The 24,905-nt window shown below is 48.0% G+C and overlaps 1 protein-coding gene across 4 annotated transcripts in view; it reads right to left on the bottom strand.

The window, feature by feature from the left end:
• The window catches only part of ZFHX3 (zinc finger homeobox 3), a 254,749-nt gene that overhangs the window by 28,377 nt on the left and 201,467 nt on the right, over positions 1–24,905 (bottom strand). For all 4 annotated transcript variants that reach the window (XM_086351557.1, XM_086351558.1, XM_086351560.1 and 1 more), the window contains one exon: positions 15,623–15,730. In XM_086351557.1, coding sequence (XP_086207683.1) covers positions 15,623–15,730 — 108 coding nt within the window. The remainder of the gene's footprint in view (positions 1–15,622; positions 15,731–24,905) is intronic.

The raw sequence follows: 24,905 nt of genomic DNA, 5'->3' as shown, positions 1-24,905 counted from the left end.
CTAGGTGCTGTAACATTCTAGTCTGGTTCCCCCATGGCCCACTTCCCATTTCCCAGACTCCCTCAGACCTGATCCCTCGAAACCCTGTGTCACGGGTTTTAGACCTCTGAGTATGATGGGCTGCTGCCTGCACACTCCCACAATAAGAGTCTTTAATTAATGTTTCAAGGACTTGAGATCTTCCTTTCCCCAGAAGATTCCTTAATCTCCATCATTTTTCATTTTTGCTTATTGGTTGTCTTCTATGTGTTAGCTCTTCAAATTCCTCCTAAAGATGGGGTGGCGGTGGTGGAGGCATTAGGTGATAGCTACTTCAGATGCCTGTTTGTTAGAGCCATCCTCTACCTTGCTCACTTCCAGCCCCAATCTGTAGGATTCAGGGCTTACAGTTAGGAAGGAGCTGCTGTATGGCTCTCCCTTCCTCTAGGGGCGAGCCAGGATACAGAATTCTCCTCTCAACACCCATCTCCATCTTTTTAGTTAGTCTGCCTGACCTGAAACAACACTTGCTTTTAAAGGACCATGATGCCACCTTGTCAGTGCCCTCCATCTATGCTACCCACCCCCCTGCCCTGCCCAGAATGACTGTCAACCCTGCAGTTGACGGGCAGTGTGGGTGAACAAGTCGGAGGCTGAGGCTCCAGACTCGTCTCACTCACTGAAAAAAGCAAACCCAGCGCAGCCCAGTGCAGCACTAGTTTCCTCATACGACGAGGGGCCCATCCTCTGCCTCCAGTGCCGAACGCGTGATGATTGTGAAGAGGCTGCAGAGATGAGAATTCTGGTTTCAGAAGCCACTCTTCTTTTCCCTGGATGAAGAGGGGCACTTTTATCATCCTCCCCCAAACCGGCCCTGCCACCGCCATACTCTCATATTGCTCTGGAATTCTAAAGGCTTCCTTTGTATGCTCAAGCTAAGGAGTCCTTCTAAAGTGTTTTTAAAAAATAAAATCAGCACTCACGCACTCATTCCTCTTTCTCTGGAGCAGCACAGCAGCCCTGCTCTAATGCGAAACCCTGCATCCACCAGTGTAAAAACTCCAGGGCTCATCGCACTTCTCTCTGGGGCAAGCTGCATTTTTATTAGATCAGATTTGTGTAGAGGTGGACGTTAGCCACCTAGGCTTCTTTAAAGATAAAGCCATGCCTTTATCATATCAGAGTCTGTTAACACCCAGTTACAATTCCATTGTGCCTCCCTGGGTGATGTGGGGACTGCTCCAAAGAGTTAGGTTAACGAGGCTGACAGGCCTCCTCCTAGCCTGACCCCAGACATTAAAATGTCAGTCCCTATCAAACATGGTGCCAAAGCCTTTATAAAATTTCTGTAGATGGGCAAACAGCTATGCAAGTTCTCCATCAGCAGGCTGGAACAGGATTTACTCGTGGCCATGACAGTCTAACCTTTTCTCAAGCTGCTTCTCTCTGATCAACTTCTCAAGGGCCAGAGTCCTAAAGTCAGTTCCTACTTCAGTTCTGTCCCTAGCATACATTGTAGGCCATCAGTAAATGAGGTAGTACAGACACCAAAAGGGAAAGCAATGTGGTTTGAAGACTTTCTACAAGTCTAACTTAAATTCTAAGAGATGTCACAAGTCTAGAAAACATTTTATTTGTTAAAAAATTAATTAGTCGTCACTTGAAGGCCACTCTGACACCACAGCAGTAAAATACAAATATGCATCCAGAGACAAGCCATAATTTTAAACAGTGCCTGGCACCACTGGTTTATACTGGTCACAGCTTGAAGGGTTACAACCTGTAGTGGCTTCTTCAATGAAGACAAACTGAACAGGAGTGGATGTTAGCCACCTGTTCAGTTAGCCAAACTGAACAATCTAGATCTTTTACAAAAAGTCATGGTTAAGTAAACCATGGGACAGCCTCTTCACTATTAGATGAGGTTACGTATGATAGCTGTGCAGCAATGTGGAAAAGTCCTTGAGAATGTTAATCTGAAGGAACAAAAAAGATAAAATGTGCATTATACCATGATACAGCTCTGTAAAAAAATAGGGATTGGGAAAAAAGACTGAATGAAAATGACTGCTGTATTTAGGTGATGGCATCATAGAGCATTTCCCCATTTCCTCAGTTTGTCATGTAGTTATATTATTTTTAATATTATAATTAAAGTGTTTAGAATTTAAATTCAACTGTCCATGAAAATGTGGATATTTGGATCCATACTGTGCAAAACCTCGGGTGGTATTTTTTACTTTGCCGGTTAAAGCAATTTTTCCTCATTTTGGCAGCTGTGTCATATGAAAATATGTGTTAAATCTCAATGAATCTTCCCTAGGCAACATGCTGGGCTCCTGGCACTTCAAAGGGTTTAAAAACATGGCCAGGAATCACGCGAGTGCACACGTCGTGCATGACATACTCTGTGAAGCCAGGCAAGAGGGATGCTGGGACAGCGAAATGCTGGGTCAACCCCCAACCACAGCCTGACAGTGTGAGCTGTGGATTCCTTACCATGAAGACTTTCGAAGGAGTGAACAAAATACTTGTTCATCTTGTCAGGGGTTGAGGCTGCCCCACCCAACCGACTGGTGAGGCACAAAAAGGAGCTGCACGTGGTGGTTATGGAGGACAGAAAATTCAAAACCAACCTTCTGGGCCGAAAGCCACCATTCCCCCGTAAACTGGGATGTGCTGGCCACTGTATCTGACAAAGTCAGATGCTGAGGGAGGCAGACCTGATCCATGACTCTCTGTTTTATTCCCTGAGGTTCCTCCACATTCCAGGCAGAAGAATTTCATTTCAAAGGGAAAGACAGTAGTCAGTGCATGGCTTCCTCAGGAAAAACTAAAACCACTTCTGTGACATCAACAAACAAGTATCCTTTGTTTGTAACATACCTGCTTAGGGAGTGTTTAACTTCTAAAAGTAATTACTTAAAAATTTACTTCTCCTGTCATATTAATTAGAGGGAGCAAGGAACAGAAGAGAGGTGATCTGAACTCATGCAAGTTTTATTTGCAGTTTTGAAGATATGGTCTTACTCTGTTCTAAGCACACAGAATAATTAAAACAAGCTTAGTAAGGGGCTTCAGGCAGGAGGTGACCAACTGTGAAGAACAGGCAAGAATAATATCATGTAGGGGGCTTATCAAGTGGTCAGGTATGGTAGAAATACACAGCCCCTTTAACTTGACTTGATAAAACCACTCTTTATAGAGCAAATTCTCACCCAATTCCAATCCTCACTAATAAACTAAAATCCAAGTCACTGAAATTTTGGTGGCAGAAAACTTTAGAGTTGTACTCACGAGACCGTGGACAGCCTGCAGACTTTCTCACCTAGTGAGGTGGCTGTACAACTCAAGCCAAGGAGGGCAGGGATTTGCTGCCTCCTGAAAAAGAAACCTGAAAAAAACTGGCAATGGAACAGAAATGGAACCTTACGGTATGCAGTGCTTGGTTTTCTCTAGTCATTACCCAAGACATCGACTCGCCCTCCAAGATGATCAAAAGTACCAGAAATTATAGTTTCATGAGTAAAATTCACCTGCTCATCACTCACCACATCAGTGGCGCTGTTCGCATGGTGGACATTCTCTGTCACAGGCCTGCACTTGGCCAGAGTCCTCCCTTGAGGAGATCAGGGCCTGTGCTGAGCGTCCACACTGCTGGGCATCTGCTTGCCATCTTGCCACCTGCTTGCAATTCCCTCTCCAGAGCAGAGGCTAGGATTTTGTGTCACATCTTCCATGGAGGTACTACACTTGATAAGTGGCCAGAGATCTGGTTAAACTCTCCCTTTCCTACTGTAGAGAACGATGGTTCCTCTAAAGGGTCTGCTCTGCTGCCAACTTGGTCGTTGAACATGCACAGCTCTCCTTCTGCCTCCAGCTGACCACTTAGTCATTTCAAAGAGGAATCGGAAGTCTATGAGGTGAAGGTGAGCACTGGCACAGCCAGCTGGGGTCTTCAGGCTCATTTCCTCCCTTCTTGGCATGGTGGAAGTGGTGTTCCACCAAAGTGCCAACCCTCTTCCTTCTGGTGAAGGCCTGGGAGGCTGCCCGAAGTGTCATCCTTGTGAAAGACCAAAGGCGGCTACTACCCCCACTTCTCAACCATCAGACTCTGAGCTAAAGCACCACTGACAGCCCCTCCATCTAAACTTCCATCTCCCAAACCAGCAACATAATGGAGGAGCCAATTAAATGATTATTAATTCATGCTACTTTCCGTAAGCCAGAGGTTCTCATCGCCTTGTGTTCCGTAAACCAGCTTGCCACCTGCCCCAGAAATTTACAGCAATCTTTTCTATCTATCTCCATTGACTAAGGAGAAAAAAACACATTCATACAACTCCAGACTTGAAGCTTGAGTTTGAGATAATGACCCCAGCATGCTAGTCACAGAAGCTTCACTAGACCTGAAAATGGTCATTCAGCTCATAACAAAAATGCAATGCAAGGGGCAGTGAGCTCTCTCCACAGCCAACCCCCCACCCCCACCCAGCTTTTCAGAGGCCCCACACTCCCCTCTAGAAAGCAGAAATGCATGGTTTCCAGAGGACGCTCTGTGCTCTATGGTCCTCACTGTCGTTGGCTGTGGGGCTGCTCTTGCCATCTGCTTGCAATTCCCTCCCCAGAGCAGAGGCTAGGGTTTTGTGCTGGATCTCCTGCGGAGCTACTACGCTTGATAAGTGGCCAGAGATCTGGCTAAACTCTCTCGCTTCACTACTATAGCGAACGACGGTTCCTCTAAAGGGTCTGCTCTGCTGCCAACATGGTGGTTGAACATTCATGGTTCTCATTCTGCCTCCAGCCAAGCACTTAAAGTCATTGCAGAGGAATCAGGAGACTGTGTGAGGCGAAGGTGAGCACTGGCACAGCCAGGGGGGTCTCCGTGCCCTGGCCAGTGCCCTTCCCCAAGAACTCTGTCCTAGAGTCCAGCCTGGTGAGGTGAGAAGCCTTCCATTCAGAACAGTCCCAGTCTGCGTAACTGCAGGCTACGCTGCTTCTGCACATCTCTAGATAGAGAAGTTCAGACACCCGCTCAAAAAGGGAGCCGAGCACCCCTAGGTAGGTGGAGTAAGACACAGGCCTCATGGACTCATCACGTACAGCTTCCCGTTTCCATGGAGCATTTCAAAGAAAACTTGAGCTCTACTACAGATGGGTGTGACTGCTGCTGGGGAATGGCTCATTAGTTTTCTCCACCAACTCGAAGGTGAACCAGATAGCTCGGCACTTTGAAAACCCAGAAACTCTTTGCTGTTGTTATCTTGATTTTTATTTGGAAATATAGATTCATAGTTAATTTCGAGAATAGTACAGGGAGGTCTGTTTCCCCTTCACCAAGTGTTACTTTTTAACCAACCAGGGTTGAGATAAAGAGTGCTAGGTCTCTGATCACTCCTCAACATGACCACGTCTCCCCGCTCCCATTACTACGATCTAGATTCCGTTGGCCAGACCAGGACTCGTGTCTCCTCTGCACACTTCTGTCTTATAGGAAAGCTTAGTCCCTCCCTCATATGCCAGGGACTCAGAGGTCTGCCATCCAGCTAAAGGAGAAATAGGTCTCAAACTTCATACCTGTCACAGAGACCAGAGCCCCAACATTCTCAACTTCAAATGAGTCCCAGAAATCCCCCAGAAAACTTGCTAAAAGGCAGCCCCCACCCCCTGGAACAGGTCTGATTCAGAGAACCTGCATTTCCAGTGGGTTCCCAGGTGATGCCGATGGTCCCCCCACATTCTTGAGAACCACCATCAGAGCTGAAGCTCTCTGTAATCGGCAGGGACCATACCACTTCTCGACTGGACTAGAATGAAATACGGGGGCCTGGCAGGGGCGGGCGATCAGGGAGTCCACTTTCAAATAATTCTTGCTGCAAATCATACTCTCATCATCCGCACGTGGGGATGAGAGCCAGGCCTGTCTCAAAGCTCAATGTTTTCCCCCTCAGGCCAAAGGTGAAAGATTAAATATGGCTGTCCCTCAGGGAATGTGCCTGCTCTAAGCCAACACAAATGCACTTTCAAAGCCAGAAAATCAGGAGGAGTAACCTCCACGTGTTCTGTCAGCTGTGTAACCCAGAAGGACGACAGGCTGCCTTGCTACCAAAGACTCGGTCTTTCCACGTGTCCTGGAGAACCTCTGTGAACAGGACAGACACCTCTAGGATCTCTCCACTCTGCAGAAGGAGGCAGCATCTTTTTGGTCTTGGCACGTGCAGGCCACACCAGCCAACACTCCCTTGGCTTGGACCCTGGGAAGGGTACAGAGGCCCACCCTGGCCCCTGTGTCCTCAAGTCAGCACTCTGGGAACGGGTGTCATGCCACGCTTTCCCAGCAAGCAGCCAGGGTACAATGGCGAGTCCGTGCTGAGTGCCGGCTGCTGTGGCTTGTCTCCATCTTCGGGGAAAAAACTGTGCTAAGTCCCACATCAGAGGCATCAATCTGTTGTACTAATTCTATGTTGAAATATGCTTAAGGCTGCTTAACTACACTGATTTGCGCTCCCAAAAGGCCATCCCACAATTCGGTTTCAAGATACCTTGTACCCTCTGTGTCAAGTTTCTGAATGAACCACCAGTCAAAACAGAGCCACCAGCCACCACTTCATTTAGACCAACAGCAGCTGCCGGGGTACTTAATAATAACTTCTGAGCCTGGGGCTGCCACCTGGAGCCTGGCTTGGGCCAGCAGGCAGGGACGAAAGAGGCCAAGACCCAATTCCTCACTTAGAGGTATCAAATCCGTCTGTCTGCCTCTGGGCTCTGGTCAGCTCTGCCCGTCTTCTCACAGCAGAGCCCGCTGGGCTGTGCACAGATGCCCCCTGCAGCTGTGGTCACAGTGCCCAGTTGGGGGTACCCTGGGCTCTGCATCATCACTCTGCCCTCTGGCTTCATTGCAGATTGTGACAACCACGGACTTGGAAAAAAACTAGAACAGGAAGAACCTTAGAGACACTTGAATTGACAGCAAAAAGTCCAGAGGTGTGAGATGTAGGTCAAAACAGGAGGCGAGGTGGGTCATGCTGGGACCAGACCACAGTTAATTAACAGAAGTTCATCCTACCCGTATCAGATCCAACCTTAATGAGGTTAGTTAGGGCCTCTGAGCCCCAACGCAGCACAGGCTCCCAGAGACCAGGCTAGAAGGGATACTCTTCCAGGCTCTTTCTCCATTTCAAACCTATCTATATCTTCATAAGATACTTCACTAAATTTTAAGAGATGGCACTCATGCAACACACACAATCTGCGTCCAGCATAGTGACAGACACCAAGAGTCCCGCACTTCAGTTCTCTGCCACCCCCTCGACAAATCAACCTGCTTGGGACCCACCAGGGATTGCTCTTGGTTCATCCAGGTTTGGCAGGAGTTTGACAGTCTGCACTGGAGGAGAAAGACATTGACTCAGATCCCTGGAAGGCCTGAAAAATGGGAATAGCAGTCCACTTTCCCCTGTGGGTTTCAAATACTGAGCAGACTGGAGATGTCACCCCCCCCTGGAGTTTGTACAGCAAGGGCGGGGGAGCCCATACCGAACAGTTTCTCACTCTCCACGTGGCCCCCAGCTCAGTTTGCGCACAGCCTCCAAGGGCCCAGAAGGGACAGGGTGTGTGAAGGGGTGGGCAGACGGCTCGAGAGCACCTCAGGGGACTCCTTGAGAACTCTTGTCTTCCCTGGCCAAGTTTTCTTTACACAAAGGCACCAGCCCGCTTGCTAAGGAACAGAGCTCACAGTCTGCAGGGCTGCTACGACCTGGCTGGAGTCCTGCTGTGTGAACTTGGGCATTTCAACTGACTACAGTGGACTTCCAGCTTCACGTCTGATGGTGGGAGGACAGTGTCCACTCACAGGGCTTCTGGGAGGCCAGGAGGAGAGAGGAGGCGCATGAAGCCCACCAGAGCCAAGCACATGGTGAGAGTACAAACATTTGTCACTATGGGTTTCATCTTTAGAAGCATCTCTCGGAAATAATACAGGTGCACGTGCAGCCATGGAACCACAGGGTGAGGAGAGAGGCCTGGCTTTAAGGACAAGCACAGGCATCCTACATCCATCTTTTCTGTAAATCAACACAGGAGAATCCTACTCACCCTGTGGGCTTAATATCTAAAAGGCATAAAACCGAATAACTTGCACTTGAAAATGTTTATGGTTATGCTATTTCACCAGCTGATTGTTAATGAAATATTCAGACAGTATTAAGCGCTTGCTAGGAGATTACAAAAATGCATATGTGGGGTTGGGGACAAGTGAACAGGTAGAGCACAGAAGATTTTTAGGGCAATAAAAACACCCTGTATGATATTATAGTGATAGCCATATGTCCAAACCCACAGAATGTATGTCAAGAGTAAATCATAAGGGAAACTGTGAATTTTGGATTATTAGGATAGATCAGTGTAGGTTCTTCATTGGTTAAAAAAAAGTGCCATCCTGGTGAGTGGTGTTGATAATGGGGGAAGCTATGACTGGGGATGGGGCAGAGGGCATATCAGAAATCTCTGTCCCTCTCAATTTTGCCGTAAACCTAAAGCAGCACTAAGAAATGTCTTTAAAAAACAAAACACAAAAATATGAATGAATGCCATGTGCCCCTAACCATAAAGAGCTGACAATTCTGCTTGACAACTAGAGAACCAGGACCTTCAAGTCTCCTCCAATCTTCATACAGTTAAGAGAATGCTCCTATGTCATGTGGGTCTTCAGCTTTATACTCCAGGGAATGTACCCCGACCCAGAAGGCAAATCACCGTTTGATCACAAATCTGACAGCCAGGACTTCCCCACTGATGAGTTTTGGTTCTCTAGCCTGACAGGTAAGATCCTGTTGCACCCGGGGAAGAATGTGAGAACCTAACGGAAGTGCTCTGACATCCCCTGAGAAAGGCACTACAGTGTGCTTTGTTTTGTTTTTTTTTTTAGATCTTGGTCATGATTCTAATAACTGAGGACAAAACCTAACACTGAAACAACAGGAAGATTAACATGGCCAAGTTCCAGAAATAATAGGCAAACTTATAAGTTATTTTCTACAGCCATGGAAACAATCTACTCCTTCATGTCCAAGTTCACTGCCTTCTAACTACACCTTGATAATTCTCATCACACCATTAGCATAGTTATATGCTTGCATATGATGTCCTTTCTAGAAAGTGAGTTCCAACTACCTTTTTTTTTTTGCATATCCCACATCTGCACAAAGAGTACTTGCTCAATCAATGTGGTATCTATCTCTCTTAAGACTTTATATAAATTCTCAAAGCTGAGACCTTTGAATTACTGGAATTCAGGCAAGTCCAGATATACGCCATACCCTGTATCTATTTTTGCTTCTCAACATAAAAATAGTTCAAATGGTTTGTTTTCAACTGTGAGACAGAAATCTGCCTGCAGTGACTTAAGCCTTCAAGTTATACTGAATGTGGCCTGGAAAAAAAAAAAAAGAGGGTGGAGGAAGGGAAAAGCTGACTTAGTCACACAATTCCCATCTGCGTGTGGAAATATAAAACCAAAAACGGATACCATCAGCAAGGATGGGAACCACAACGGGGCCATGCAAGCCAGGCTCCCAGCATTCCCTTTCACATACCCTACTGCAAAGACAAATTTATTTTAGGGTCAGGTGGAAAGATGGAACAAGATTCCGAAAGGACACAGAATTAGACCAAAATGATTTTCGTAGAGGCAGTGAAGGGCCTGGTTTCCAGCCCGCAACAGGTCTGGGACACGGGATCCACTCAGAGGTAACTCGAGAGTCACCGAAGATTCCCCCAGGGATATCGTCATCACCGGCTCTGACAGTTTGTGTGATATGCCCAGTAACAGGGGCCAGGTGAGAGCGACAGTGTTCTGTTTTTGTCATTCAGTCACAGAGTCCTGTCCAACTCTTTGCGACCCCAAGAAAGGCCTACCACAGAAAAAGACTAAGAGGCTGTGTGAACTCTCAATCCACCCCTGATCCATGCTTTCTCCACTAGCTGGAAACCAGAAACATCCTCGCAAGTTACGAGCATTCTGACCTTAGAAGTGAAGATTCTCCAAGATTCTACACCACTGTACAGCTGTCCCTCCTCCACTCACAGTTTTAAGAAGTCCCAGAAACGCAAGAACCCACTGAGTCCAAACCGCTGCTCTACAGACTGTGGAACGGAGGTCCAGAGATGAGAGGCCACACAACTGAACACTGGCAGGACCAGGCAGTGAGCCCAGGCTTCTGCCTCCTTGTAGCACAGAGCCATTCCTCTCAGCACATACCTCCTTTTGTCTTTATGAACTCAGTTTTTTTTTAAGTATTGTTTCAGCCTCTTTCCTTTCTCTGCCACAGATTACATTTCAAGCACTCAGTTCCCCATACAATGGCATTCCTATTTATACAAAGCTGTAAACAACAGCGAGAAGAGGGGGAGGGCTGGTAATAGATTTCCACCAGGATGTGCCTGACCTGCTTTTTTTCAACTTCAATAATTAGAAAGGCAGTGGGTCTGCAGGAATTATTCATACGCAGCAAGAGCCGTACACTATACATTTATGTTAAACATGTCAAATCCGATTGAAATCATGCCTGCCAGCACCGTATTCCATAAACACACTTTTCCCCAACAGTCGTCCAGACCTTGCCAGCCCATTAATACCCCCCTTTAATAGCAATCTTCCATAGATTCAAATCAGGGATGCTCCACTGCACTAATTGCTGTGTGTTAGGTGAGCATCATGGATTGAAAAAAATTAATAAAATAAAATCCCTTCAAGCCATTCCCCTTGAAGAGCAAAGCTCTAACTACAATTCTAACTCCAAATGTTACAAAAATGCAAACATGAACTTCAGTAAGGGATTTCTGAAGTGTTACCATGTTGTCATTTTAAGTTGGATTGTTGCCCTATCTTTTGTTTGTTTGTTTGTTTAAAGCGCTAATACCCCGAGTCATCCTGTCTCAAATTAGCTTAACTAGACCCAGCCTAGTGCTCCAAGCCTGGAAACCATGGCGGCTACAAGGTTTAAATAACCATCCTGCCATGATTCTTTGCCAAGAGTTCAATTTTTTCTCCTAATTATTGGTGATAAAGCATCACATTAATTGTATATCACTTAATTTATAGCAATTAATGATTGATTGGATAATCACTGCATTAATTATTGTTCAGTTGCTGACACTGGGGGCTCTTCAGTCTACAGCACGCACTTTCAAATCCACACTGCTGAAAGAGAACAAGCGATCACTTTCACATTTTAAAAGAGAAAACCACAGAGTTGGATGGTGGAAATGGCTGTGCATTAGGCTCTGCTTCAAAGACCCTTCCTGCATGCTCCAGGGACCCAGAGGAGCGCTTCACACTTGCTTTGAGTAGATGTGACTCTCAAGTATCTACCAAGGGCTTGTCGATGTGCCACCACATCCCATCATGGAACCCAGGTTGCAGCTGGTGGGTGTCACTTGTCTGTGTTTTCAAGGGGAGGCATCCAAGCCTCCCAAAGGCCAAAGTCATTCACTAACTGGTGGGCTTCCTGACTCCAAACGTATAGAGGTCTTTCCATTTCACCAAACTGCTCTCAGACTGAGCATCACGCTGTCTTACTACAAGGCACATTCATGGTTGACAGCCCCACTCAAGCTGAATGTACAGGTGGCGGTCATGTTACTATTTTCCACTGCACCACTTTAGAAGAGTGTTACTCTCTACACTCAGAATGGGGGTGAAAACTGGATCAAATGGTTAGACTGAAAAAGCGTTCTTGGAGAGGAGTATGGCAAACTTAGCACCCTATATTAGAATATATGGAAGAGCCCGTATGCAAACCCAAACCATCTGGCAACTTGCTAGAGCTCCCTGGGACCCCACTTACTTATCTGGAAAATGGTGGAAGGGGGCACAAGGGAGTGGGTCCTTCCAGTATCCATTGTATTTCATAGAGGAGGGGGTGAGAATCAAATGAAATAATGTATAGAAGGCAGTGCTGCCTAACTCTTCCTCACAAGGCAAGAACACACAGAAAACAATGGCAAGTTAGTATCAACAGACGAAGGTGCACCTGCCTCTGGCCTGAGCACGGCCCCCTGCCTCCAGGGGCCAACCCGAGGATGGTGGAGATGGGTACCTGTGAGCCATTCACTGGCTGGGCATGACGCTGGAGACCAGTGCCTGCCTCACAGTTACAGCTTAACATAGCCTGAGGAGTAACTGGAAAGTACAGGGAGAACTGGGACACAGTCTTTCAGGGTTAGTTTTGCTCCTCCTGAGTATCTGTAGGCTGATATGCTAGCTGCTAGCCACAGGCTGTTGAAACTTAAGTTCATTGAAATGAAGTAAAATGTAAAGCTGAGCTAGCTCCTCTGTGGTACTAGCTACGTGTCAAGTACTCAACAGTCATAGGTGGCCAGTGGCTGCGGTATTGTACAGTGCAGAGCAGAGCATCTTTATCGACACAGGAAGTTCCAGGCGGCAGCACTGATCTAGAGTAACACTGTTTGATGACTGGGCATTCCTGTGGAGTGTTACGCTCCCTGAAGGCAAGGCTCATAATCTCAAGGAAACTGGGATCAGTGGGACTCTGCTCAGCGCCCGGCACATGGCAGAGACCAAACCACTGACTGTAGGATTGACACTCCCGTGATTCAAGTCACTCTCCTCCTTGTCTTGCTGCCACTCAAGGTAAAAGACCTGATTCCTCAAGGAAAGAAGCTCAACAGACATCAAACAGGAAATCAGGAGTCCCATTCCAAAGTAAATAACAAATTTTAGTAAAGATTATCCGTTCCTGCGCAAACCCTTGAATTACATAATCAATAGCTGAGAAAATGCCAATTATCCAGGCCCATTTCAAATATGACTAATCTGCATCCTGAGCAGCCACTAATCTACAGGACAAATTGTGAAATCGCTACTTATTTATTTGCTGGGAGGAAGCACTCCCCATCCCATTTAATCAGAGAGGAACAGCTCAATTTAGGGAGTAAATGGAACAAACAGACATTTTTTATAAAATACTAAGGATCCCAAAGAAAGCTCAGGAGAGGCTGCTGGCACCTGTATTGATTCCAAGATCAAATTGGCCCAAAGCACCTTAATAAAGCCTGTCATTACACACGCAAACAACAGAGACAGTATTATGCTTCAGGTCAAGAGAGAATCGTTTGCAGGAGTCACAGAAGAATTTTCCCTTCTTTCTTTACTTCTGTGCAACTGGCAACATGTGTCTCTGACTTATTCATTCTCTCTCTGTCTTAGAGATAAAGATTAAGTATGGCCTGTTGCTTGAATGACTGAATGAGAAAGTAGAGTCTTATTAAAGACAGTGGCACTTTTCAGTGCTCATTTCAAGTCTTCATACAGTCTCGTGACCGCCGGCGTTGTCCACCCGTGCTGTGAAGACATATTCCTACTGAATTACAAACACTATGTTGTTTGTTGCTGTTCAGTTGCTAGGTCGTGTCCGATTCTTTGCAACCCCACGAACTGTAGCATGCCAGGCTTCCCTGTCCTTCACCATCTCCTGGAGTTTGCGCAAACGCAGGTCCATTGAGTCGCTGATGCCATTCAACCTTCTCATCCTCTGTCTCCTCCTGCCACCAATCACTCTGAATGAGATTTAATGGAACTGCCCTCAACAAAGGTTACCCTAACCTGGTCTAAGGATCAGAGAAGCACATACCAAGTGCCTGCCTGGCACACAGTAGGAGCTTTGCAAATGGTTCTGTTGTTCTCTCAGGGTCCTTTGCTCACAGAATGCAGGAAGCACGCACCACCTGCCATTTGCACAAGCCCACTGAATCCTATGTTACTTCCCCCAGCTTCCAAAACAACTGCCTGGCAACAGTTCTACATTCAAATGGGAGGATCCAAGAGAAAATCCCGCTAGGTTTCCTCATCTTATTTAACTAAACTACAAATGAAACCAAAAATAACCCCTCCTGATACTGAGTTACTGTATGCCAGGCACTGTTCCAAGCTTCCCAGATTCAAGTAACCCTCAGAGCAATGCTATGGAAATAGGGGGTTTTCTTAATGCCCATCTCACAGGAGAAAACTGAAGCACAGAACGGTGCCTGGAGCAAGGTCACTGAGCCAGAACACCCCGGGGGCGGGATTAGAAACCAGGCACCCAAATCCTGAAAACAAAGGACGGACCGGCCTGGACGGCAACTTAGACTTCAGACTGTGTCGGCAAAATCCCCCTAACCCAGCTCACTTCCTCCGGGCAGATGTGTGTCGGCCAAGTTTGTGTAGACCTCATCTGAACATTATAGCAGAGTCTGCGATCCTGATCCCTGGGAGGCACACAGGACAACCCTCCCCGCATGCTCAGGGCCTCCGAGTGTGGACGCCCATGCCCTAGTCCCTGGTCCTACCTTCCAGACCATCCTAGGGGGCTCGCCCTGGCCCTCGGCTTTAGCTTGAGCACAGGCCTCTGGACACCACAGAGCCCAGTGCAAAGGGGGATGGTGTGCAGCATGGAAGGGAAAACCATGGAAACAGGAAACAGGACAGTGACACATCCCTCTCGATACCTAGACGCTGTCACACTCAAATTTCTCTTTTCTAGGCTGAACAGCCCCGATTCCTTCAGCCTCTTCTCAGGCAGTATTGCTCAGCTTTCAGTCATTTTCATTGCTCTCCCCTGGCCTCCCTCCAAGATTCTGTATCTTGTTTAAATAGTAAAGGCCAACACTGAACGTGATTTAAGAACAGTCATGCCTGGAAAAGTAACAAAGGCCCAACCGATACGGACTCCAGAAGGCAAATATTTTCGCAAAAGAAAAAAAATCGAAGTATTACAATATTAATAATGGAAGGCAATAAGAACCAGGTTGACCAAATACAATGATTTCTGTGGCTTGTCACATCACATCCTCTAATTACGGTGGTGTTTCTGGGAGACGTCTCTGGCCTGATAAGTCTTCTCAGAAACCATCTGCTCCTCCTCAAAAAAGAACCAAGATTTTCCTCTAAGTCTCATCAAGTCTCTCCCTCGATACAGACACCCTATCATCCTGAGAAGGCCACTCCCCACTTCTCTCAACACCACCTTTTCCAGAAACAGCACTTCCTTTCCTAACTTCTTCCATTTCCTCTGCTTTTGCGTAGACGTCCCCCTGCCTCGCGGCTCCATCTGCCTCCCCTTTGGCCAAGGCAGGACACCAGGGATACAAAGAGGCTGCCTGGGACCCCAAATGCAGGATGAAGCCCACCCTCCACACTGCTGACTCCTTAGAGACTTGGGGGTGACTCTGATCAAGTTCCATGTGGCAAGTCCCTCCACTGGGTTCATGAGCAGTGGGACAGGGCCCCGGACCTCCCATGGAGGAAGAATCACACCAAGGGCAAAAACAATAGGGAGGAGGCGCGAAGGAAACGTGACCCCAAAACACAGCAGCCCCCAGGACAGCGCCAGCCACCTGGATGCCTGCTCGATCAATAAGCTGGCTCTGTGGCCATTTCAAGCAACTTTTAAAATTCTTAATATAAAGTAATAGGAGAAGGAAGGTGACCACTGCAACAGAGCAAGAATACAATCCTTCTCCCACCCGCAGAGAACCGGCCGAGCCGTTCCGAGCTGACCAAGCCTGCGCCTGCTCCCTGGCCTGTTTGCCGCCCTCCTCCAGGAGAGGAACATGGGGGCTAGAGGGCAGCCACACACGCTACCTGTCCACTTGCTCTGGTCCTTCTCGCCTCCACTCTCCTGGTCTTTAGCGAGCTCCTCGGGATCAGCAGCCGCTTCACTGGGCCCTTCAACATCTTCAATGGCTTCTTCTGCAAGAGAAGAAAACGAAAATGTCAAGGACTAAAAGTAGACAGAAGATGGAGGACTCTTGGCTGCTACTCCAAAGAAGTACCCGCCAAAAAATGCAGGCAGCCAACGACTGTCCCCCAGCCACACGGTGAGCCCCGAGAGGCCAGCCGCACAGGGATGCACGGTCTGGGGCGGTGGTGGGAACTTTCCTTCCTGCCCACTGGCAGGAGACTGCAGCCTGGTCTAGACGTGCAGACACTCAGTATTCTGAGATGGATTCCAAATACCTCGTTTGAGCTTTTCTTATTGAAAAGCCAATCCTGTTGAGGAAATAACTCCAACTGAGTTCTGAAATCACATGCAAGTCTTTAACACTTGCAGATGCAAGAAGTGCCACAGGCTTGCTTCTTGCCTAGCTCTGACCACACTGAGAGCTGGCATTGAACTAGACCTCGCATAAGGCTTCACGGTGCCTGAGCACCTGCCAGATCGTGGTTTTTTTTTTGTTTTTTTTTTTAACAGTCATTCATATTCTGAAGAGTCACAGAATATCAGTGATTTGATTTCATCAGTGTGAAGAGGTCCAGGAAACAAACATCTATGGGTTCGCCAGGCATCAGTGGTGAGAACTAGATCTGTAGAGAAAGGGAAACAATTCCTTATCCAAATCATACACTCCCCGTTTGAAGTCATTCCATTCTCTACCCGCCACTGGCTTAAAACAAACCAAGGAAAGTCTCTCCAGCTCAACACACACTACTTTAGTGAAGGAAAAAGAATGGTCGTTTCCAACATGAGGTTAATCACAAAGTAAGATGCCACTCGCTTGCCGCAGTGGGACGAAGAGGGTAAGACACTCTGGATGCTGAGGGAAAGGAAGTGGGACATCGCTCACTTGTTCTCCTGGACCTATGGACCGTTATTTAAAACATTCAATAAGAACAGGCTAAACGAATGAATAAGGCGAGCAAACCAAAGTAGGTTGATGATGAAATCGTTAGACTTTGAAGAGCACAGCTTCCTGGGTGTGGAGACACTGAAGCCCATGTCTGTCACCCAAGGCCATTGCCAGACGAGATCCATGGGACTAAGGCTGTTGGCCCACGGACCTGGGGTTATTCTGACATCACGCTGGGTCTCTCTAGCCCCAACTCCACTTTTCAACATTTCAAGGAGGGACACTAACGACCCTCCAGAAAATAGTGTCTGAATTTCATCTCATAAAAGGGAGTAAAAAGAGTTCAAAGTAAACTGACCTCAGAAGATTTATGAAACACTTGAGGAAGAAAGTATCTGTTTAGAGCCAGATTTTCCTAACTCTTCCCAAAAAGACAATGAAAGACCAAGAGCTGGAAGATGGAACTAGAGGTCGGGGAACATTTCTTCATTACCGCCAAGAGGGCATGTAAGAGTCAGTCATGGGGAACACGCATGAGAGGAGATACTGCTTGTTTTCCTCTTCAACTAAGAGGCTTCCACAAATAATTTCTATGTCGCCTTTCTGTCTCACTGCACAGTCAAGTTAATATCAAGTCTTCCCACGCCCACCCCTAGTTCAAACAAAGAAAAAGCATGCAACCATGGTTTGAAGTCAGTCAGACATACAGCACCATATTAACACGCTACAGCCTTTAGTGGAGGAAAAAAATACAAAGTGTTAGCTGAGCAATAATAAACAAGGTACACAGCATGCTATAGGTGCCATCTTAATTCAGGCCAAATAGTCAATGCATACTTTTGGCTTTTGATTAAACTGTTTAGCACTATAATTATAAAATCCATCTCTGAAAGGTGATACCAGCATTCAGTGGATCAGAATTAAGTTGGGTCTACCCAAAGTAGCTAGGTCTCTTAAAATATACTCATTTGCCCAAATATATCCTGCGATACAAAATCCCTGCAAGTGCCTATACGTTCATCAAATGCGATTATGCAGAGATGGCCCCTCCTCTCTGGGGCACACACACCACTCCAGGTGGAGCAAGTCTGACACCTACACACGGGGGACACCTCGATGTGATGAGCAGTGTTGGGAGGTGCTGCTCTGCAGAGGTGGGAAGGAATTTAGCCACTGAGAGGCCGGCTCCAAGGCCAGCGCCTCTCTCGGTGTACTATGTGGGCTGAGCCATCCAAGCAGAGAGTTAAGAACTCACGGTCACTCTGGCACTGACCCCAGCTCTTTGAACCTTTTCAGAAAAATCCATCCAGAGACAGACTGAAGAATGAGCACGTCATTCGCTCAACAAGCAAGGAACCCACATGGCGCTTTGTGGCTGTCCCAGGCCCTCGGTCTACGAGCCCGCTTGGTCCTCTGCTTTCTTCCCTCCCTGCCCTGCCAAGGATGGGAAAGTGACGGTGACCAAGCTCCAGTGAGAAGGTGAATGATCCAGGTTGGCTCAGGAATTTCTTTTGCATCTCTTTTTCTTCTTAAAGATTTAAAAATCAAGTCCTCTTCTCTTGAAAGGGATTCCCTAGTGGCTCAGACGGTAAAGAGCCTGCCTGCAATGCATGAGACTCGGGTTCAATCCCTGGGTTGGGAAGATCCCCTGGAGAAGGAAATGGCAACCCACTCCAGTATTCGTGCCTGGAAAATCCCACAGACAGAGGAGCCTGGCAGTCTATGGGGTCGCAAAGAGTCAGACACGACTGAGTGACTTCACTTTCACTTTCCTCTTCTGAGTTTTTAGATTTAATATTATAATTTCTGATATATTAAACACCCCAAATCTGTTGTATACTTTGTGGAATAAGAAATGATTAAGAAACTCTGGGACAAGCCAGCTTCCTTTATGGGCAGATCAGTGTCCTCACCCCCGGCTAGAAAATCAGGTCCCATTCAGCCCGGTAGGCGCTTCCCTGTAGTTCCGCATGTGACCTACAGGTGTCGCCCTCTGCAAGGCGAGCCCTGGAAGGGCAGCTAGCTGCAGGAGGCAGACACTGTCTGGGTCGCCTAACCTGAGCATGTGGAAATAATATATGTCTTCAAGTGAACTGTCTGGTCCTGGGGAAATAAAATAGGACATTCATAAGCAGTTACACCATCTGTCTTTATACCATCATCATCAACAGCAAGAGGAAAAATAGCTCTTTAAAATGGATGAAAGCCCAGGCTGACAGTAACCAGAAAACTGTGAGCTCTGAATACCAATAAAGGTAGAGATATGATTAAAAAACAGAGATGTAAACTATGAATTCATCTGGATAGCTCGGCCCCACAGTGCTGTGCAGACAGGGTCTGTTTTGTTGGTCCCAAAAGTCCCCACCATTGTCACTAAGACCGGGCCTTGGGCACCCACGGGCAGGCCTGGGGCTCTGTGCACTGGGAGCGCATGGGGCCAGGGGCAGGATGGCGTCCAGCTCTGAGTCCCTGGGGCTGGCTGGGTAGCCCACGCTCCCTTCAGGAATGTGTATTTGATACCCACATGCTCACAGAGCACAGAGCAGAGGGGACGTGTTCAGGGAACGCATTTCTCCCCCACAGTTAAGTCAGTGGCAACTGGCCGGGGTCATTACAGAAGTTGTCCCCCATCCCCCCCCATAATGTCAGCTACTGACAGATGGCGGGAAGTGAAGACCTGATGGACGACGATCCAGTTTTATCTGGGAAATCCTGTCTTTCTCTCAGAAGACAAAGTTACTTTTCTTCCCCAAGAAATACAACAGCCACTGTGCCATTTTTAAGGCCAAAAAAAAAAAAAAAAAGACAAATCAAAACCATCTTCTCCCCAAAGAGTTGAACGCTATTTCAGAACCTAACCAGAACACACCAGGAATGCTTTCTCAGGGGCACAGCCAGCGCCTGGGTGAGGAGGTCATCTCTGCACCCCATGCCTGGCCTGTTCCAGCCAGAGCAGCAGGCCCCGCACGTCTCAGACAGATGAGATGGTCTATTGCTCACAAGACTCCAGAGGTCGTGCCTCCAAACCCCTTGCAGACGCCCACTCTCATGGATACAGTCCACAGCAGCCCTCAGACGAGAGCACCCCTCCTGTTTGGGTGTATTTTCATGTTAAAGGGTTCAGGGAAACAGAAGCAAATCTCCAATAATGGCGAGGTCCTCTGGTGTCCCTTCCATCTTCAGTTTCCACATAAAACACTGGCTGAAGGCCTTTCAAAAACCTATTTCCATCACTACCTCTTTGTACAACTGCTTCTCCCAGACAGCACTCACTCATGTCTGCTGGTTAAGGGCTGAGCCCTCAGGTATGAGGGTTTCAGCAAATGTTGTTTGCTCACTCAGTCGTGTCCGACTCTTTGCGACCCCACGGACTGCAGCCTGCCAGGCTCCTCTGTCCATGGGATTTTTCAGGCAAGAACACTGAAGTGAGTTGCCATTTCCTTCTCCAAGGGATCTTTCCAACACAGGGATTGAACCCTGGTCGCCTGCATTACAGGTAGATTCTTTACCACTGAGCCACCAGGGAATCCCCATTTCAGCAGATAATACATTCTAAAAGGGAAGGGTTCCCAGGGCAGCATAGATTTGGGAGGTGGAGGGAGGTGATGATACCACAGCCCCAGAAAATGTCCCTTCAATTAAGGTGGCTTTCTTGCCACAAATGCACACTGTTCTCTCAACACACCTTACACTCATCACGTTGGTAAACATGACTGTACGATTTCCCAATTTATGGTAACATCTGCTTCTGAAGGAGGGGCGTGTGCCAACTAGCAACCCCATATGGATTCGCAACGATTTTATGAACCACTTGGAAACTGGTTTGTGGAAGGAGCATGAGGCTGAAGCAAAAACAGAGGCGGCATCAGCACGAAGTCAGCACCTGCCACCATGCGCTGAGTGTGTCACCAAGACACGCCCTTTGCTGAAAAAGGACACCGTTCACCAAATAACTAGGGCCAAGGGGAGTACTTTACAAACCACAGGCTTGAAGGAAGGGGAGTCCATCAACACCTGAGACTAGTCCTAACTGTTCCTGATTCTTTAACAGGATAACGTGGGCTCAGTCAAAGTGAAAGTCACTCAGTCGTGTCTGACTCTTTGCAACCCTATGGACGATACAGTCCATGGAATTCTTCAGGCCAGAATACTCGAGTGGGTAGTCTTCCCCTTCTCCAGGGGATCTTCCCAACCCAGGGATCTAACCCAGGCGGGTGGATTCTTTACCAGCTGAGCCACAAGGGAAGTCCAAGAATACTGGAGTGGGTAGCCTCTCCCTTCTCCAGTGGATCTTCCCAACCCAGGAATCAAACCGGGGTCTCCTGCATTGCAGATGGATTCTTTACCAACTGAGCTATCAGGGAAGACTAAGTCAAACCTTCCTCCAAACCTGACAAAGCCCTGCCATGGGGCCTTGATGATAGGAATTTGGAAATTCTCCTAAGAACCAGGGTGCTGTTCCCAGAACTCAGGCGATCACATTACTTGAAGAATACACTGATACACTGAAGAATGAAACCATTCTTCCCTTTTTCTTTGGGGGGAGCTACGTTTGAGGGTGGGGGTGAACTAAAGTGCGTTTGCCTGTCGGCAGGCTCAAGAGCTGAGAAACATTAGCTGTCATGAACCACAATCAAATCAGGTTTGAAATATTTAGCAGTGGCTTGGAAAACGCGGCAGTGCAGCTCTGACAGGCGAGATGCGCAGACACCCACTTTCCATTATAATGGAAATATCAGGCCTGTTCTGAATATGTATAACCCAGAAAAATGTATTGATTTTTCATTCGGCATTAAAAAAAATGAAGTAGCCTGCAGCTGTCAAAAGCCTTTTGTTAAAAGCTCGTCTTTCCTGGAATGAGGGTTACCAGAAACAAGTTTTAATTGTATATTGGACCTCTTCTTTGAAAAACAAAATAACCAATCTGCTTACTTTGAAGATAGGGTTCAAGCTTTTCCTTTCCCCATTTTCAACCTAATTAACCAAGGACAAGCGCCGCCGCGGACGGGTAAGGCCCGGCACGCTCTGACCAGCAGGATGGACGCGGAGGGTGGCAGCCACTTGTGCTGGAGCCTCCATGGTGGGTGGCTAGGGGATTCCATCACCGCGTCTTGCCCCCTTGTACCTGTAACGACAGACTCACCCCACAGGACACCTTGGCCGACCCCTGTCCTCTTGTAGGGCCAAATGGAACAACTGGAGAACGAGGGCCAAACAGTCCAGCTTGCCCAACCCTCTCAGCCCCTTGTGCTTCCACAGGAAACCTCTAACGGCTGGACATATTCTACAAAAGTATGCACGCTTTATTTTGCAGACAAGAGGTCAAATCAAATCCTACAATATGAAAGATGATGGCTAAGGTCTAGACCACTTATTTTGAATAATATCCAGTGCATTAAAATTCTGCTGCAAGAATAACCTGTAACAGGATGTGACCTGCAATGCTGACGGATGGATGCTTCTGCTGCCCCCAGCTCATCACCCTCTCTCGGCCGCAGAGGGAGAGGTGGCCGCACTCACTGGGGCAGGTGGCTAACTGAGCCAGTCTCCCTCTTGACACTTTGGCAAGTGCGATCCCACTGAACAGTGACCTCAGGTCCTACAGTAGGTGACACTCCATGTGCCCTGGGCTGCACCTCAAACGCACAGTGACTCCCAGACTCAGGATGCAATATTCTACTCCACAACGTCCCCAAACGCACTTTTTCAAATGTTGATGCTGTGGTTTTACTCCATGGGGTCTTTCTAGCCCTGATGACATGGTTGGAAACTGCCTGAGAGGTAGTTCAAGCAATTAGGTCTTCTGAGTGACAATACCACACCCCAGGAAATTTCCCTTAAATCAGGTTGTTTTCTGCCTACCACAATGCAAACTCTTCTTCTAACACCCCAGTCCTTAGACCTAGCATTGTGGTAGAGGTGACCACACGTTCTCACTCTGCCCACTAAAGACGGAACTTCCACACCTCCCTGGAGGTCCTCTGTGGGTAATCCATCTGAATATTATTGTTAATTGTTGGCAAACTTTGGCCATTCTGTTTCCTACATCTTAACAGGGTAGAGATTACTTGAGGAAGAAGTCCAATTGCAAGACGAAGGGTCCACGGTCTAAATCAAAGCTGGTGAATGAAACATTCTGAGCGACTGTGACAGTCCAGGTGGGAATCCTTATAGGGGTGAAGGATGAGAGTAGGAAGGAAGAGTAGGCGGGGGCCCCAAGGCTGGCATGCTGCTTTATGCATTCAGGACCTGGAATGTTTTCCCACCTCCTCAGGGTATGTTGCCATTTCTTTTCCAGAGACAGGAGAATCCAGGACACTAACAGAGACTAAGGTGTTTGGTGAAAAGTACGTTCTCGGAGCAGATGCCAAGCACTCAGACCTCCTGCACCCCAGCCTGCCCAAGTCTGGAGCACACAGCACGGGACAGATGTGGGGGGTGTTGTCTCCCCCTCGAGGTCACCCTTGTCCTTAGCGTTTCCCATTCTCCCCCCCATCTAAGCTCTCTGCCGGCCAGGCCATCTTGCTGAAGACCCTTTTCCACCCGCTGGAGTGAAGGGTCGCCAGTCAGCCACAGGTATCTTCCCACCCCAAGGAGCTTTAAAAAAAAAAAAAGTGACCAAAGTGCTAACTAGCTGTTTTAAATGCAACTGCCCTCTGGAAGATGATGTTTATAAAAACAAGTTCCGGTCCTCTGAGAGATAAGAGGATGTGAGGAGGAGAGGAACAGAGGACATGGAGAAGATCAGACCCACTCCCGCCCTCCACTGACATATTCTTTTCCTTTCAGTGATCATTTTTCCACAAGAATTTTTTTCATTGCTGGGTTCATTCACCAAGTATACTGGGGGCTGCTGGGCCCAGAGTCTCTGGACCGAGCCTGCGAGGCGGTGGAGGCCCAGCAACCTCAACACGGGCCCAGGAGAGGCTCTGCAGGAAAATCCACTAAACTCAGGCACACTAGTGGCGAGGAAGCAAGCGGCCCCCTCAGTCAGGCCCCTCTCTCCCGCCCCTGCCCCACCACCCTTGGCTTTGGCACCAGGCTGCAAGAGTCAACACTGAAGGCAATGCCGGGTATTATTAAAATGACTAATTGGAGAATAGAGACCATTTATGCTTTTGTATATTTGAAGATCTTGCCACTGTTTATAGAAACAAGAAAAATGGGGCTTGGGCAGCCTGAGGGAGCCTGGGAAGCTGCAGCCTGCGTGCACAGCCCCTGCCGGAGAAGGTGAGGCCCCGAAGACTCGCCTGGGGGAGCCCTGCGCCCACGTGTTTCACCTCCAACGTGAGTGTGGACAAGAAGGGGCCATAGCCCCTGCTGGAGAGGGTGAGGCCCTGAAGGCTCGCCTGGGGGAGCCCCGCGCTAGCGTGCTTCATGTCCATCGTGAGCGTGTATACGAGGCGGCATCTCCTGGGCCATCTGGAGCACACCGCCCGCCCTGGGCTGCGCACATAGCACCGTCACCCGCCAGGGTCCTACCAGCTTCCCACTTCCGGGCCAGGCCATTCGGTCATTTGAACAGTTTGTCAAAACCTCGCTGGAATTAAGGGGGTGGGTGGGGGTCACGAGAGGAGAAAAAGGGAGGAAACGCCTAGAGCCGGGATTGCAACCGGCTCCATTTATCTGTGTTCTCAGCCAAAGCACCTGGGCTGCCCCCTGCGGAAACGCAGAAAGGATGAAAGCCGCGTGCGGTGACAAAGCACGCCGGAACGAACGTGTCACTGACTCGCCTGGTGGCTGTTCCCAGGAAGGTTTTTTTTTTTCTTTTTAAATACTGAAAGATGTGCATTCCGGGTTTTAAAATACCAAACCCGGCCCTGACTTGGTTGGGGAACGCGCGCTAAACCAGAAACCCAGCTCCATGCCGGAACTCTGAGGAACACCGGGTTCAGGGGGATTAATCCCCTTGGGTTTCTACGGAGCCCTGGCTGCTGCTGCGACTTCCACACACGAAATGTAAAAAAGGCAAACTCCCCAAGCATGTTTGTAGCGGAGCGTGATGTGATTGTGTTGTCATTTATGGGAAATAATCGCAAGCCCATCTCTCCCCTTCCCTCCCCCCCCACCATTTTCCAGTCCAAATAACCATGAAAAATTACACTTCAATGTCAGGGCGACGACAAAGGAGGCGCGCTCTCTGGGAGCTCAGCGCATTTGCAGGGGTTTTTCCTTTCGATGGACAAAAACTACCTTCAATTGTACTTCGTTTAAAACGTGATCTAACAAATGCATTTTGACAAGCCTTTTTCTCTTTCTCTCCCTTCTTTCAAACAGTATTTTGCACAGTTTAACCT

This window comes from Bos grunniens, chromosome 18, assembly GCF_055505025.1.
Source record: "Bos grunniens cultivar Pamir isolate PY7600 chromosome 18, Bosgru_T2T1.0, whole genome shotgun sequence".
NCBI lineage: Eukaryota > Metazoa > Chordata > Mammalia > Artiodactyla > Bovidae > Bos > Bos grunniens.
Note: the sequence above shows the minus strand (reverse complement) of the source record. Positions and strands in the feature narration are given on the sequence as shown.